At 43.6% G+C, this 14,921-nt stretch overlaps 1 protein-coding gene across 1 annotated transcript in view; it reads right to left on the bottom strand.

The window, feature by feature from the left end:
* The window catches only part of LOC126483942 (V-type proton ATPase 116 kDa subunit a 1-like), a 195,985-nt gene extending 194,888 nt beyond the window's left edge, over positions 1-1,097 (bottom strand). Inside the window, exon 1 of the mRNA XM_050107230.1 lies at positions 981-1,097. Coding sequence (XP_049963187.1) covers positions 981-1,097 — 117 coding nt within the window. The remainder of the gene's footprint in view (positions 1-980) is intronic.
* Positions 1,098-14,921: the final 13,824 nt, after the last annotated feature.

Genomic DNA, 14,921 nt, shown 5'->3' with positions numbered 1-14,921 from the left:
AAATACGGCCCATGCATCAAACTTTTGCAGCTCCATCATCAACTGTCTCGAGTCCCTTATCAGTCAGGAGAAAAGCTTTCAGTTATATTCTTCATGGAGCCCTGTCATAAAAAAACTGCGTGCTCCGCATAACCAGCGCCGTTCTGTAACTTTACTAAATGAACAAGATCGATCTGATGCCGATGAGGCAATCTTTCACCACGGACACACGGCGAAGCGCACTGCCTTGCAGCAGTAGCGCATGCGCTCAAGCAGTGCAGTTGGGAACACCATGCATGTTCTGACGGCGTCTTAAATAGGGAAGCTCAGTGTAATTTCGCCTGTATTCATCTGAAGACGACCAGGACACTCTCTGCGTCGAAATACCATGGCAACAAGTTACAGACACCCGACAATTCGCCAGAAATGTCATAAAACAGTGTGTACGAAGGGAAAGTACTAAATTTTCAGGGCCTACGAAGTTCTTTGCTGGATTCCAAGAGATAAGTTAATTCCAAGACGACGCCGTAACAGAAGACGGATAACATGTAGAGCAACAAGGATGCTTACACCTCGTATTGGAGTTGCATTCGGGAGGACGACGGTTCAATCCCGCGTTTGGCCATCCTGATTTAGGTTTTCCGTGATTTCCCTAAATCGCTCCTTTGAAAGGGCACTGCCATCTTCCTTCCCCGTCCTTCCATAGTCCGATGAGGCCGATGACCTCGCAGTTTGGTCTCTTCCCCCAAACAACCCAACGCAACCTTACACCTCGAGATCGTAATGCACAGAAAAGCATAAGGAAGGCTTTACTGCGTAGTGGATGTCAAATGGATGATGATGCTGCCAATTGACAGATCGCACTGTTGCTGTCAGTGTTCTCAAAGTCATAAACTGTTCAATATATTCTACGTTAAAAGTATAATTTTTTATGTTTAAGAAGTCAGAGAGTATCACTATATGTCTGCACAGTGATACTGTATAGGGGCATTCATACTCACATCCCGAAACTGAGCAATGCCCAATTCTCCCAGTTCGGACACAGAAGCGTAAGCGGCTTCAGGCTGGATGAAGAGCTGGCACAAGGCCATCTTCTCGCTCCGAAACATCGCCCCCATGGCTGCTGTGAACAAATACAGAGAAAAGCTGTATTAAAAAGCGAATCTGGTGCATTAAAAAATTGAAAGAGAGAGAGGTAGAGAGGTAGAGAGAGAGAGAGAGAGAGAGAGAGAGAGAGAGAGAGAGAGAGAGAGAGAGAGAGAGAGAGAGGGAGGGAGGGAGGGAGGGAGGGAGAGGGAGGGAGGGAGGGAGAGAGAAAGAGAGAGAGAACATATTTACAGTATTCTGACATTTAGATCAGCAAGTAGGAGTCCAGTTTTGATTCAGAAAGTTGCCAGAAATTTACACGTTGAGTGCTCACAAAGTAACTTTGACCGACACCTGTGTAGACGGCGAGTTAGGAGGGCAAATGGAGGTACTGGTTGGGGCTTCGTTAGACCTCAGCGCACTAGGGGAGGACCAGTAAGACGCTGAAGCCTAGACACTAATCAATTGTCTCGCGTAATTTGTTAGCTACAAAGATCGAGCCTGTAAACTATCCTGTTAACTGGTAATTTCAGTATAACCTGCAATACGACCGATTTTTACGTTCAGTTTCTCATTGGAGTACTGAAAAAGGAATAGTTGGATAAACAAAGGATCAAGCAAAGCAGAACACGTCTGAACAACGCACTACAATAAATCTCATAAAACAAAAATTGTAAAATATGTAGTGTAGCAGATGTCACTTACTACAACACTGACAATGTAAAATAAAGAACATCTGCCACAAGAAAATTGTATTGATGACGAATTGTTTGGCAATACATTGTTACCTAAAGATGTTAGCCGTGCGGTCTCGGGCGCCTTGCCACGGGTCCTGCGGCTCTCCACGTCGTAGGTCCGAGTCCTCCATCGGGCATGGGTGTGTGTGTTGTCCTTAACGTAAGTTCGTTTAAGCTAGAATAAGTAATGTGTAGGCTTAGGGACCGATGACCTCAGCAGTTTGGTCCCATAGAACTTACCACAAATTTCCAATTTCCTAAAGATAAAATTTTCTTTTCCTTTTTCCACATTTTCCACAGTAGTGAAACCTTGGGAGGTGCTTGTACGCATGTTTCCCCATCCTTCTTTATTCTCTTGATTGTGCGACTGGAATACCAGCGGTTCCTGTAACCCCCCACAAGCACAGGTTTTAATAAGATTTTTGCTTCCTCGTTTGCCTTTTCAGACAACATTTTAATGGCATTCGACATAACCACGTGTGCCCGATTATAAAATTCTTCCCTGTACCTGCGATGCCCGAAGACTATGTTGCCAAGGGATGGCAAACGAGAGTGCTGGAAAGTACGGGTCTGCAGGCGACGGTCAATTGGAGCGGTTGTCCCTTCTGAAAAAATGCGATGGATTCGACCAGCACTTATGACGAGAATGCGTTTCTGTGCAAGTGCCACATTATTCTGTACAAGCTCTACTCACTGCGAGCAACGACAAAAGCTCTGCAGCACGTAATATAGAGTGTGTAATTAGACAGTAGTACAACACTAAAGGGACGAAAAATCAATTGAAACTAGCGTGTTTGATTCTAATTTCGAAGAACGTCCTTATATGCGAACGCTATTCAGCGATCCTTACCTCCGAAGTACGACAAACTGAAATTCAAATTTTTTGCTTGTTTGACCTCTCGTAATGCATTTATGTCCAGTATTTAAAAGTGAGTGAATCATGCTTGTAAAAGTTCTTTCAGCTTAGAAAATACGGTTAATGTCAAGACACCGCAATTTCTCGTCCTATTATTAGTTGTTGGGTGCAACTGGAGAATATCTGATCCTGCAAAGTTTTATAATTCAGTTTTGTGAGTTGCCATATAGCTCCCAATTTTTCGCCGTGCTCTCTCTTCCTTTTTTCAGTCCCTTTTGTTACTGTTTTCTTCGTAGTTTCGTTCTTCGACTGCACTTTCCGTCTATCAATAGTCTGGTTTGTAGTAGTTTCTGCCCAGAGCTTCCGAGGGATTTTTCTGGGTTCTTTCTAGATATTTTATGACCTGTAGAATCCAGTGCATATTTTTCAGCTGCCCCGAGTACTTTAAAATTTTGTGAATAACTCTTGTTGCTGAGAATCTATGGATGTGCCGGTTCAGTTTTAATGCAATTTTTCAGATTACTGCCGTGAGGTTGGATAATTTTTGTGTTGTTTTCCGGAAGTTTAATCCGCAGTCAATGTCTGTTCCATTTGGGCCGAGAATCTTTCTCATAATTTTGGGCTCCTCTTTCAGATGTTTTCGATGCCATCTTTTTTGTGAAAGGAGACAGTTTAGGTGGCATGAAGTGCTTCTGATGCGATGGTCCGTAATGCCTGACATCGTGTGTGTGTGTGTGCGTGCTTGTGTGTGTGTGGGCAGCCTTTTTTACTGTAGCTTTCCTGAATTCTTCCGCAGACCATCTTCAGTTTCTACAGGTGATTTTTCTGTGCGATTTTTATCTGCACCGGTAGGTTCCGGATTCTCGCTTAGATACGTAAAGCACAGGACTCTCTCGATCTGACAGACTATGTGGACAGTTTTTGAATGTGAGAATTTTAACAAACAAATTGAGTTTTTTTGGTAGGAAATCGGTAAGACAACTTTTACAGTGTAGGTTTTGAGGGTTCCTGTTGGTGTGATTGCGGTGGTCTCGTCATTTATTAAAAGGGCCGAGTCGTCAGCCACGGTCATGCATACAATTTTGCTATAATCTTTCTGGACTCTTAGTTACGTGGATGGGTTTCCAACAGTTCAGCAAATTTATTTCTTTTTTCCACTTTCGGATGATTTCTTTCAGTATGATGCTGAAGCGAAGTGGTGGTGCACCTTCGTACTGTCCGAGTTATCTTTTAATCAGGACGGGGTCAGATATTTCGCCCATGGATTCCACTATTGAAATGATGCTGATGAGATACTTTTTAACTTCTGAATGTTCGGATCAAGTCCTTGTTCTTCGAAGAGGAAAGAAAGAGCTCGACTGTCGACTGACTAGTATGATTGTTTTAAAATAAAAAACACACACTTATCTATTCGTGGCGATTAGTACTGCCGTACCCAAAAAATATCTCCATATTTAGCAATTATATACAACCACTCACTCACAGAAAGATACGTACCTAAAGACTGGAAAATTGCTCAAGTCACACCAATACCCAAAAAGGGAAGTACGAGTAATCCGCTGAATTACAGGCCTATATCACTAACGTCGATTGCAGTAGGGTTTTAGAACATATACTGTATTCGAACATTATGAAGTACCTCGAAGAAAACGATTTATTGACATATAGTCAGCACGGATTCAGAAAATATCGCTCCTGTGAAACACAACTAGCTCTTTATACTCATAAAGTAATAAGTGCTATCGACAGGGGATGTCAAATTGATTCTATATTTTTAGATTTCCTGAAGGCTTTCGACACCGTCCCTCACAAGCGTCTTCTAACCAAACTGCGTGCCTACGGAGTATCGCCTCAGTTGTGCGACTGGACTCGTGATTTCCCGTCAGAAAAGTCACAGTTCGTAGTAATAGACGGAAAGTCATCGAGTAAAACCGAAGTAATATATCCGGCGTTCCCCAAAGGAATTGTTATAGGCCCTCTATTGTTTCTGATCTATATTAATGACATAGGAGACAATCTGAGTAGCCGTCTTAGATTGTTTGCAGATGATGCTGTCATTTACCGTCTTGTTAACTCACCAGATGATCAAAACGACTTGCAAAATGACTTAGATAAGATATCTATATGGTGCAAAAAGTGGCAATTGACCCTGAATAAAGAAAAGTGCGAAGTTATTCACATGAGTACTAAAAGAAATCAGCTAAATTTCGATTACACGATAAGTCACACATCTGAGGGCTGTAAATTCAACTAAATACTTGGGGATTACAATTACAAATAACCTAAATTGGAACGATCACATAGATAATACTGTGGGTAGAGCAAACCAAAGACTGCGATTCATTGGCAGAACACTTAGAAGGTGAAACAGGTCTACCAAAGAGACTGCTTGCACTACACTTGTCCGCGCTATTTTGGAGTACTGCTGTGCGGTGTGGGATCCGCATCAGGTGGGACTGACAGATGACATCGAAAAAGTACAAAGAAGGGCAGCTCGTTTTGTATTATCGCGAAATAGGGGAGATAGTGTCACAGACATGATACGTGAATTGGAGTGGCAATCATTAAAACAAAGGCGTTTTTCGTTGCGACGGGATCTTCTCATGAAATTTCAATCACCAGTTTTCTCCTCCGATTGCGAAAACATTCTGTTGGCACCCACCTACATAGGGAGAAATGATCATCACGATAAAATAAGAGAAATCAGGGAGTGCACGGAAAAATTTAAGTGCTCGTTTTTCCATCGTGCCGTGCGAGAGTGGAACGGTAGACAGCATGAAGGTGGTTTATTGAACCCTCTGCCAGGCACTTTATTGTGAATAGCAGAGTAATCACGTAGATGTAGATAGCGAACAACGAATTCTAATTATTCTGCATATACGGTACAGTAGGAAGGAAGCATAATTAACTCTGTACTGTAGATGATTTAGGGGTGTACAGGGCGTGATATTTAGTACACAGAGTTTGTGAAGGGTCGAAACATTTGATAATATCTGGTGTGACGATAATATAATCGCCATAACTTGTTGGCTCATCACGTGGGTGTATATTGTCATAAAAAAAGGCTCTTTATCGTATGTCGTTATAAATGTTTACTTATACTTTATTGTTCAAATATTGTTGTAGATCAAAATGAACGAGTACCGCAGCAAAATCACTTATCCATTGCCTACATCACAGCAGCATCTCGTGTAGCGAGCACGCGACAGCTGCCCACTAGAAGATGAACTGGAGACCATTCTTAATAATAACTCATTGTCAAAAGTGATGGTAGCGCTGTAAGATTGTTTTATTTAATGGCTGTATGGGCAAGTGCAGCTGTGCTTTGGGTACTGACAGGGTCGGTGTAGGTACTAACCATATACAAGGGGCGTAAACCTTTTTTATTCTTCGACATAGTCTCCTATTAGACTTACACGCTTCGTCCAACGCTGTTCTAATTTGTTGATCCCTTCCGAATAATAGGAATCGTCCAAGTCTGCAAAATAGTTATTTGCTGCAATCACCTCCTCGTTAGAATAAAATCTTTGTCCAGACGGCCATTTCTTCAAATTGGGGAACAGATAGTAGTCTGAGGGAGCCGAGTCTGGAACATAGGGGGGGATGTGAAATGAGTTGGAATCCTGTTTCATTTAATTTTGAGACCACAACTGCTGAGGTGTGTGATGGTGCATTGTCGTAATGGGAAAGGACTTTTTTGCGGTCCAATCGCCGGCGTTTTTCATGCAACTCAGTTTTCAGACGGTCCAATAACGATGAATAATATGCACCTATAATAGTTTTACCCTTATCCAGATAGTCGATGAGGATTATTCCTTGTGAATCCAAGAAGACAGTCGCCATAACCTCTCTGGCTGAAGGAATGGTCTTCGCCTTTTTTGGTGCAGATTCTCCCTTGGTAACCCATTGTTTAGATTTGTCTTTGGTCTCAGGAGTATAGTAATGTATACATATTTCATCCACAGTGACGAAACGACACTTAAAGTCCTGCCGATTCTTCCTGAACAGCTGCAAACCATCCTTGCAACACTTCACACGATTCCGTTTTTGGTCAAGCTTGAGCAATCGCGGAACACATCTCGCGGGTAGCTTTCTCACGTCCACATGTTTATGCAAAATATTATGTCCCGTTCATTTGAGATGACCACAGCGCTACCAATCTCACACACCTTAACTCTTCTGTCATCCATCACCACATCATGGATTTTATCAATGACTTCGGGAGTCATAACATCCACAGGTCGTCCAGAACGTTCAGCATCATTTGTGCCCATATGGCCACTCCGAAAATTTTGAAACTACTTGTAAAATAGTCAAAATATCCACGGGTGTGCTGCCGGTCTACAGTGTCCAACGGGCACAATATTTCGGCGATCATACATGTCGCCATCATCAGGTGAACTGACGGACTGAGCTCCTGTGAACGTGCCGGCACGGAGATCCGTACGCTATGGCTGCTCAGAGGGAACTGGGTTCGGTCGCGGCGGCGGCTGATTTAAATACCCTCCGCCCGCGGCGCGCTCCCTCCGCCGTCCGCGCCCCGCGCCACGGTCGCGCGGTGGAACAGATTGCGACGGCGTCTGAGATGACGTCGGAGTGATGGCTCTGTCCGCCGTGGTCGTCACAACTATACGTTTGCTCGATTTACTCTTGATTAACCCGATCGCTGGTTCCCAAGCCTTGCTAAGATTATAGCCACAGTCACGGTTTATGAGGTCGTCATTGGTGCGAATTTCGATGGCCTCTCTAACAACGCTGTCCCAATATCTCGACGTCTGTACCAGAATCCTCGTGCGGTCATATTCCATGGCGTGATTTTCCGACAAACAATGTTCAGCGACCGCCGACTTGCTCGGATACATCAGACGAGTGTGCCTCTGGTGTTCACGGCATCGATCTTCGACGGTACGCATCGTCTGACCAATATACGACTTGCCACATTGACACGGAATCTGGTACACGCCGGCCTTCCTCAAACCGAGGTCATCTTTGGCACTCCCCACCAGTGCACGAGTTTTATTTGGAGGACAAAACACAGTTCCGACCCGGTGTTTCTTCAGAATGCGAGCGATTTTCCCCGAGAGTGCGCCTGTGTAAGGAATAAATGCAGTGCCTACCTCCTCCCTCGTGACTTCATCCATCTCAAGAGGTTGTGCTGCAGTGGTTGGGCGGAGAGCACGTTGAATCTGCCACTCTGAGTACCCATTTTTTCCGAAATACAGTTCTCAGATGTTCCAATTCCTGGGGTAGACTCTCTGCGTCAGAGATAGTGCGCGCCCTATGTACTAGAGTTTTAAGTACCCCTTTCCTCTGTGAAGGGTGGTGGCAGCTGTCTGCGTGCAAATACAGATCAGTGTGCGTAGTCTTCCGATACACCCCATGACCTAGGGTGCCGTCAGCCCTTCTCTTGACCAAGACGTCAAGGAAAGGTAATTTACCCTCCGTTTCAGTCTCCATAGTGAATTTGATGTTGGGGTGTATGGAGTTTAGATGTGTAAGGAAGTCAAGGAGTTTATCCATACCATGTGGCCAGATGACGAACGTGTCGTCCACGTAACGGAAAAAGCAAGTAGGTTTCCATACGGATGACGACAGGGCTTCCTCCTCGAAGTTCTCCATGTACAAGTTCGCTACCACCGGTGAGAGTGGGCTACCCATGGCGACTCCCTCCGTTTGTTCGTAGTATTCTCCATTAAAAAGAAAATACGTGGAAGTCGAGACATGCCTAAAAAGTTCAGTGGTCTTCTCGTCAAACTTCTGACTAATCAATTCTAGTGACTCTCGCAGGGGTACCCTCGTAAACAAGGAAAAAATGGGTACTCAGAGTGGCAGATTCAACGTGCTCTCCGCCCAACCACTGCAGCACAACCTCTTGAGATGGATGAAGTCACGAGGGAGGAGGTAGGCACTGCATTTATTCCTTACACAGGCGCACTCTCGGGGAAAATCGCTCGCATTCTGAAGAAACACCGGGTCGGAACTGTGTTTTGTCCTCCAAATAAAACTCGTGCACTGGTGGGGAGTGCCAAAGATGACCTCGGTTTGAGGAAGGCCGGCGTGTACCAGATTCCGTGTCAATGTGGCAAGTCGTATATTGGTCAGACGATGCGTACCGTCGAAGATCGATGCCGTGAACACCAGAGGCACACTCGTCTGATGTATCCGAGCAAGTCGGCGGTCGCTGAACATTGTTTGTCGGAAAATCACGCCATGGAATATGACCGCACGAGGATTCTGGTACAGACGTCGAGATATTGGGACAGCGTTGTTAGAGAGGCCATCGAAATTCGCACCAATGACGACCTCATAAACCGTGACTGTGGCTATAATCTTAGCAAGGCTTGGGAACCAGCGATCGGGTTAATCAAGAGTAAATCGAGCAAACGTATAGTTGTGACGACCACGGCGGACAGAGCCATCACTCCGACGTCATCTCAGACGCCGTCGCAATCTGTTCCACCGCGCGACCGTGGCGCGGGGCGCGGACGGCGGAGGGAGCGCGCCGCGGGCGGAGGGTATTTAAATCAGCCGCCGCCGCGACCGAACCCAGTTCCCTCTGAGCAGCCATAGCGTACGGATCTCCGTGCCGGCACGTTCACAGGAGCTCAGTCCGTCAGTTCACCTGATGATGGCGACATGTATGATCGCCGAAATATTGTGCCCGTTGGACACTGTAGACCGGCAGCACACCCGTGGATATTTTGACTATCAAATACGCCGGGAGAAACTCAAGAATCATACTTGTAAAATGTTCTAATCGAAGGTGCAGAGTCCCGGTAATGTTTATCAAGCATCTCTTTAGTCTCCTGAGTCGTTTTGCCGTTCATAAAGTAATGTTTAATCACAACACGAAATTCTTTTTCGTCCATTTTTTGACAGTCACTCGACTTCCTTGATTCACACGAATGCCAAACATAAAGAACTAGACCAATATGGATGAAACTTTGTGTGCGTTCTTTCCAAAGATGCTACTAACTAAACATGACCTCGATACGCGCCGGTCGTGCCATCTCTCGGACTTTGCACGGACCTTTCAAACGCCCTTCGTATGTCTGGGAGTCCAGATATAGTCGGGAGCTAGTTTGCAGGTACATAAGCCAACTATAGAGTGACGACCAGGAAATTTCGTAGCCCCTAGAGATTTCTACCAGCAAAATATCTACAGTTACAGCTATGTGGCCACTCTGCAAATCGCACTTGAGTGCCTGGCGGAGGGGTCACCGAATCACCTTCGCAGTAATTCTCTATTATTCCACTCCAGAACAGGGCTCGGAAAAAACGAACACCTATACCTTTTCGTGCGAGCTCTGATTTCCCTTACTTTATTATGATGATCGTTTCTCCATGTGTAGGTCGGTGTCAACTAAATATTTTTACATTCGGAGGATAAACCTGCAGACTGAAATTTCGTGAGATCCCGCCGCAACGAGAAACGCCTTTGTTTTAATGATGACCACCCCAAATACTATATCATGTCCGTGACACTCTCTCCCATATTTCTCGATAATACAAAACGAGGTGCCATTCTTTGAACTTTCTCGATTTACTCCGTTAATGCTAACTTATAAGAACCCCCCCCCCCCCCCCCCCCATACCGTACAATAGTACTCCAAATGAGAACGAACAAGCGTGATGTAGGCAGTCTCTTTAGTAGATCTGTTGCATCTTCTAAGTGTTCTGCCCATAAAACGCAGTCTCTGGTTTTTCTTCCCCACAAGATTGTCTATGTGTACTTTCCAATTTAAGTTTTTCATAATTGGAATTCCTTGGTTTTAGCTGAATTTACGACCTTTTTATTTGACTGATTTATCGTGTAACCGAAGTTTAAAGGATACCTTTTAGCGCTCGGCCTTGCACTTTTCATTATTTAGACTCGCACCATACAGATAGTAGACGATAAGCGATAGTATCATCTGCAAACAACCTAATATGGCTGCTCAGACTGTCTCCTAAATCGTTTATATAGATAAGAAACAACAGTGGGCCTTTAACACTATCTTGGGGAATGCCAGAAATCACTTCTGTTTCACTCGGTGACTGGCTGTCAGTTACAACGAACTGTGATCTCTTTTGACAGGAAATCACCAATCCAGTCTCATAACTGAGACGATATTCCATAAGCACGCAATCTGGTTACAAGCCACTTGTGAAGTACTGTTTCAAAAGTTTTGGGGAAATCTAGAAATGTGGAATCAGTTTGAGATCCATTGTCGACTGCACTCAACACTTCGCGTGAGTAAAGAGCTAGTTGTGTTCCACAAGAACGTCGTTTTCAAAATCCGTGTTCACTGTTTGTGAATATATCGTTCTCTTCGAGATAAATCATAACGTACAAACGCAATATATGTTCCAAAATCCCGCTTCATATCGATTTTAATGATAAAGGCCTGTAATTTAGCGGATTACTCCTATTGCCTTTCTTGAATATTGGTGTGACATGTGCCACTTTCCAATCTTTCGCTAAGGATCTTTCGTCGAGCGAGCGATTGTATATGAGTGTTAAAGTATGGAGCTATTGCATCAGCATGCTCTGAAATAAACAGTCTGGACCGAAAGACTTGCTTTTATTAAGTGATTTAAGTTGCATCACTACTCCGACAATATCTATTTCCAAAGTACTCATGTTGACAGCTGTTCTTGATTCGAATTCTGGAATATTTACTCCTCTTCTTTGGTGAAGGAATTTCGGAAGGCTGTGTTTAGTAGCTCTGTTTTAGCAGCACTGTCATCAATAGTATCTCCAATGCTATCGCACAGAGTTGTTGCCTTGCCCCTTGCATACTTAACATACGAGCAGAATCTCTTTGGTTTTCCTGTCAGTTTTGGAGACTAAGTTTCGTTGTGTAAGCTATTATAAGCATCTGGCATTGAAGTCTGCGCTTGATTTCGATCTTCTGCAAAAGCATCCCCATCTTGGGGATTTTACATTCGTTTGAATTTGGCGTTCTTTTTTCGTTGTTTCTGCGACAGTATTCTGACCAGTTTTGTGTATCATGGGGATCAGCTCAATCGTTTGCTAATTTTTTTGGTATAAATCTCTCAACTGCTGTCGATACTATTTCTTTGATTTTAAGCCACATCTGGTCTACACTTACACTGTTGGAACGAATGCACATTGTCTCTCAGGAAGGCGTCAAGCGAATTGTTATCTGCTTTTTTGAACAGATATATTTTTAGTTTATTTTTGATGGATTTGGGAGTTATGGTACTCAGTTTCGCTGTGACGTCCCTGTGTTCACTAATCCTTGTATCCATTTTGATGCTCGTTTTTAGCTTAGGATTGTTTGGCGTATATCTGTCGTTTTGGGCGTTAGTCACGTGGGGCCGTTGAATATGGCATTCCTGAACCCATCGATTCCATATTCACATGACAGTGCTGGGACACCCTACTAACGTGAGCAGCAGTTTCTGAGAACGATAAAATATAGACTCGTTAGGCTACAATCCTGCCGCTCAAAAGCGGTTTCTGAATGAGAAACCCCCTCCCCCCTCCTTGTAGTCTTTCCTTATATACAGAATGTACCAGGGTCATTCAATAAGTAATGCTCCACATTTTTTTTCTCAGAACATATTTATTGTTAAGAGTCAGAATTTGGTGCAGTATACATCAACATGTCTTGTCCATGTCCTATTTTTCTACATAGTCTCCATCACGTTCTATGGCCGTGCTCCAAAGTTGTGGAAGAGCATGTATTCTGTGCTGTAAATGCTGTTGTCCTGTAGGGGTAGCAATGTTTTCACTTCATAACTGACACTCTCGTCATCTTCAAAGTGTGCTCCCCATAGAGAATCTTTAAGCGGCCCAAAGAGATGGAAGTTTGAGGGGCCAGGTCTGGACTGTAGCGTGGATGAGGCAATGATGTCCAACCCAATTTGGCGATGTGTTCCCGGGTTCTCAGACTTGTGTGAGGGCGTGCATTATCGTGTTGGAGCAACATTTCTGCTGGATTCTTGTCCGATCGAACACGTCGGAAACGGTTCTTGAGTTTATTCAGTCTTCACGTATGCCTCTGAATTGATGGTTGACCCTCTTGACACCATCACAATCCCAAAAGACTGTCACCATTACTTTTCCGGCACAGGGAGTTGTCTTGAATTTCTTCTTTTGTGGTGAATGAGGATTATGCCATTCCATGACTGCCTTTTTGTTTCCGGCGCAAAGTGGTGCATCCAGCTTTCGTCCCCCGTAACGATCCGCGACAGAAAGGCCTCTCCGTCGGTCTCAAAATGCTACAACAATTCAGATGAAATGTCCTTTCTTCGAATCTTTTGGCCCGTTGGGAGCATTCGTGGAACCCATCGTGAGCACCTCTTTGAATATCCAATGCTGACCGACAACTGTACAGCCAATCGTCGAGTCGTGATGCGTCGGTCGGCGCGAGTAATGGCATCCGCACGATTCAGCGTGTCTTGAGTCCTGGGTTGGGGTTGTTTCGGGGAGAAGACCAGACAGCGAGGTCATCGGTCTCATAGGATTAGAGAAGGACGGGGAAGGAAGTCGGCCGTGCCCTTTCAAAGCAACCATCCCGGCATTTGCCTAGAGCGATTTAGGGAAATCACGGAAAACCTAAATCGGGATGGCCGGACGTCTTGAGTACTGGCTGAGACAGGACATCCCGAGCGTGGCTGATCATGGAACTCTGTTTCTGCATTTTCTGAGGCTGTAACTTTCTTTACCCATCGCTCAACTGTACTACTATCAACTGCAGCATCACCATACACTGCATACAAATGTTTATGGATGTTCACCACGCTTTCTTTTTCTGCACACAAGAATTCAATAACAACACGCTGCTTGTAACGAGAGCCATATGTAGACTCCATTTCGTTGCTGTACTACTGCTCTGCCATCTGCCAGAAAGGTTCGAAACTTCACCGGCGCACAGACCAAGCATCAAATATGAAGCACCAACAAGGACGTTTGTCTATGTATATTAATGGCTTTTCTTAAAAAATGTGGGGCATTGCTTATGGAACGACCCTATAATGACCAACTCCTACCTACTATGTCCAGTTGCGCTGGTATGTTAATAGTTTGCATATCCAAGCATGTCGTAAACTCTATGCCAATTTGGCATTTATTGCATTCCACCATCTTGGTGATGCAATTTAACAGAGATGTGCAAAATAGCTTATTAAAAATATTTAATTTCAAAATGGAAAAACTTGGTTATATTTTTCTATTCCATACGTAAATACAAGATGGTTTTAAATAAAAGTATTTAAAAACAAAATGCAAAATACGTATTTTCAAAATACCTTTATTTAAATAAAATACCATTTTACGTGCCATTTGTTTCAGTGATTTTAACACCAATAATTTTTCAATTATTATTCCACCAAAGAAACATAGTCCTTCAGCAGAAGCAGAATATGATAAGTATTATACCGGTATTTAGGGAAACTGTTTTACAGCAGGATATCTGTTCAGGCAACCAAAAATATTGTCATTATCTTTCCAATATTTTGTATTTTCAGATCTGTTGTAGTATTTGCGTTATCACTGGCTACAGAAGAATCAAAGTCCTCAACAACCATATAATAAGATTTACTTCTTTGTTTTAGTAGAATGTTGCAAACTCTTCCTATCTTCTTCTTGTTTCATCTTTCACACTTCTGAAATAACCATTTCTTTAATGTATTTTCTGATAGCCTTCAGTCCCCATTTCAATTTGAAAAAAAAGGACAAAATGTGGATGCTAATACCCCATCCTTTGCTTTTCCCTCCTCCAATTCATAGAATCTCTCAAAGTGACTATTAAGACTTTTTTTGCTCACGTCTATCACCAGGCCGCAGTATGTAAGTTTATCCATTTGCAAGCTGCTTAGCATTCTTTGCATTCTTGTTAGTTCTGGCAGAAGACGTCAATTCGTAGGTATTTTTGTCCCATTCTAAACTTCTGATGTCGTCTGCAGTAGGTTTCGACAGTTTATGTATTCTTTAGGAAACTGCATTTCAGTTTCTTTAAAAGTTGCTAATTCGAGTTTCCTTAACGTTTCAGTTGGAGTACCTTGACTGTGAGTAGATCCTGAATAGAATTACAGTACGTGTTGTTAGGAATGAGTAGGGGATTTTCCAGGTGTTTCTAAATAAGTTTCACAAGATTTAGGAGACATTGATCACATATTCTAAAGTGCTTGACGTGCTGACGTGGTTGCATCCCAAATTTTTTTGGATGAACTACTTTGAGATCTGTACTTATACATATCTTCTGAGGCTATTAAATGTAATGTATGTGACTGCGTTCTCTCCTCCCTTCACT

This window comes from Schistocerca serialis, chromosome 6, assembly GCF_023864345.2.
Source record: "Schistocerca serialis cubense isolate TAMUIC-IGC-003099 chromosome 6, iqSchSeri2.2, whole genome shotgun sequence".
In the NCBI taxonomy this organism is placed as follows: domain Eukaryota; kingdom Metazoa; phylum Arthropoda; class Insecta; order Orthoptera; family Acrididae; genus Schistocerca; species Schistocerca serialis.
This window is presented reverse-complemented; position numbering and strand designations above follow the sequence as displayed.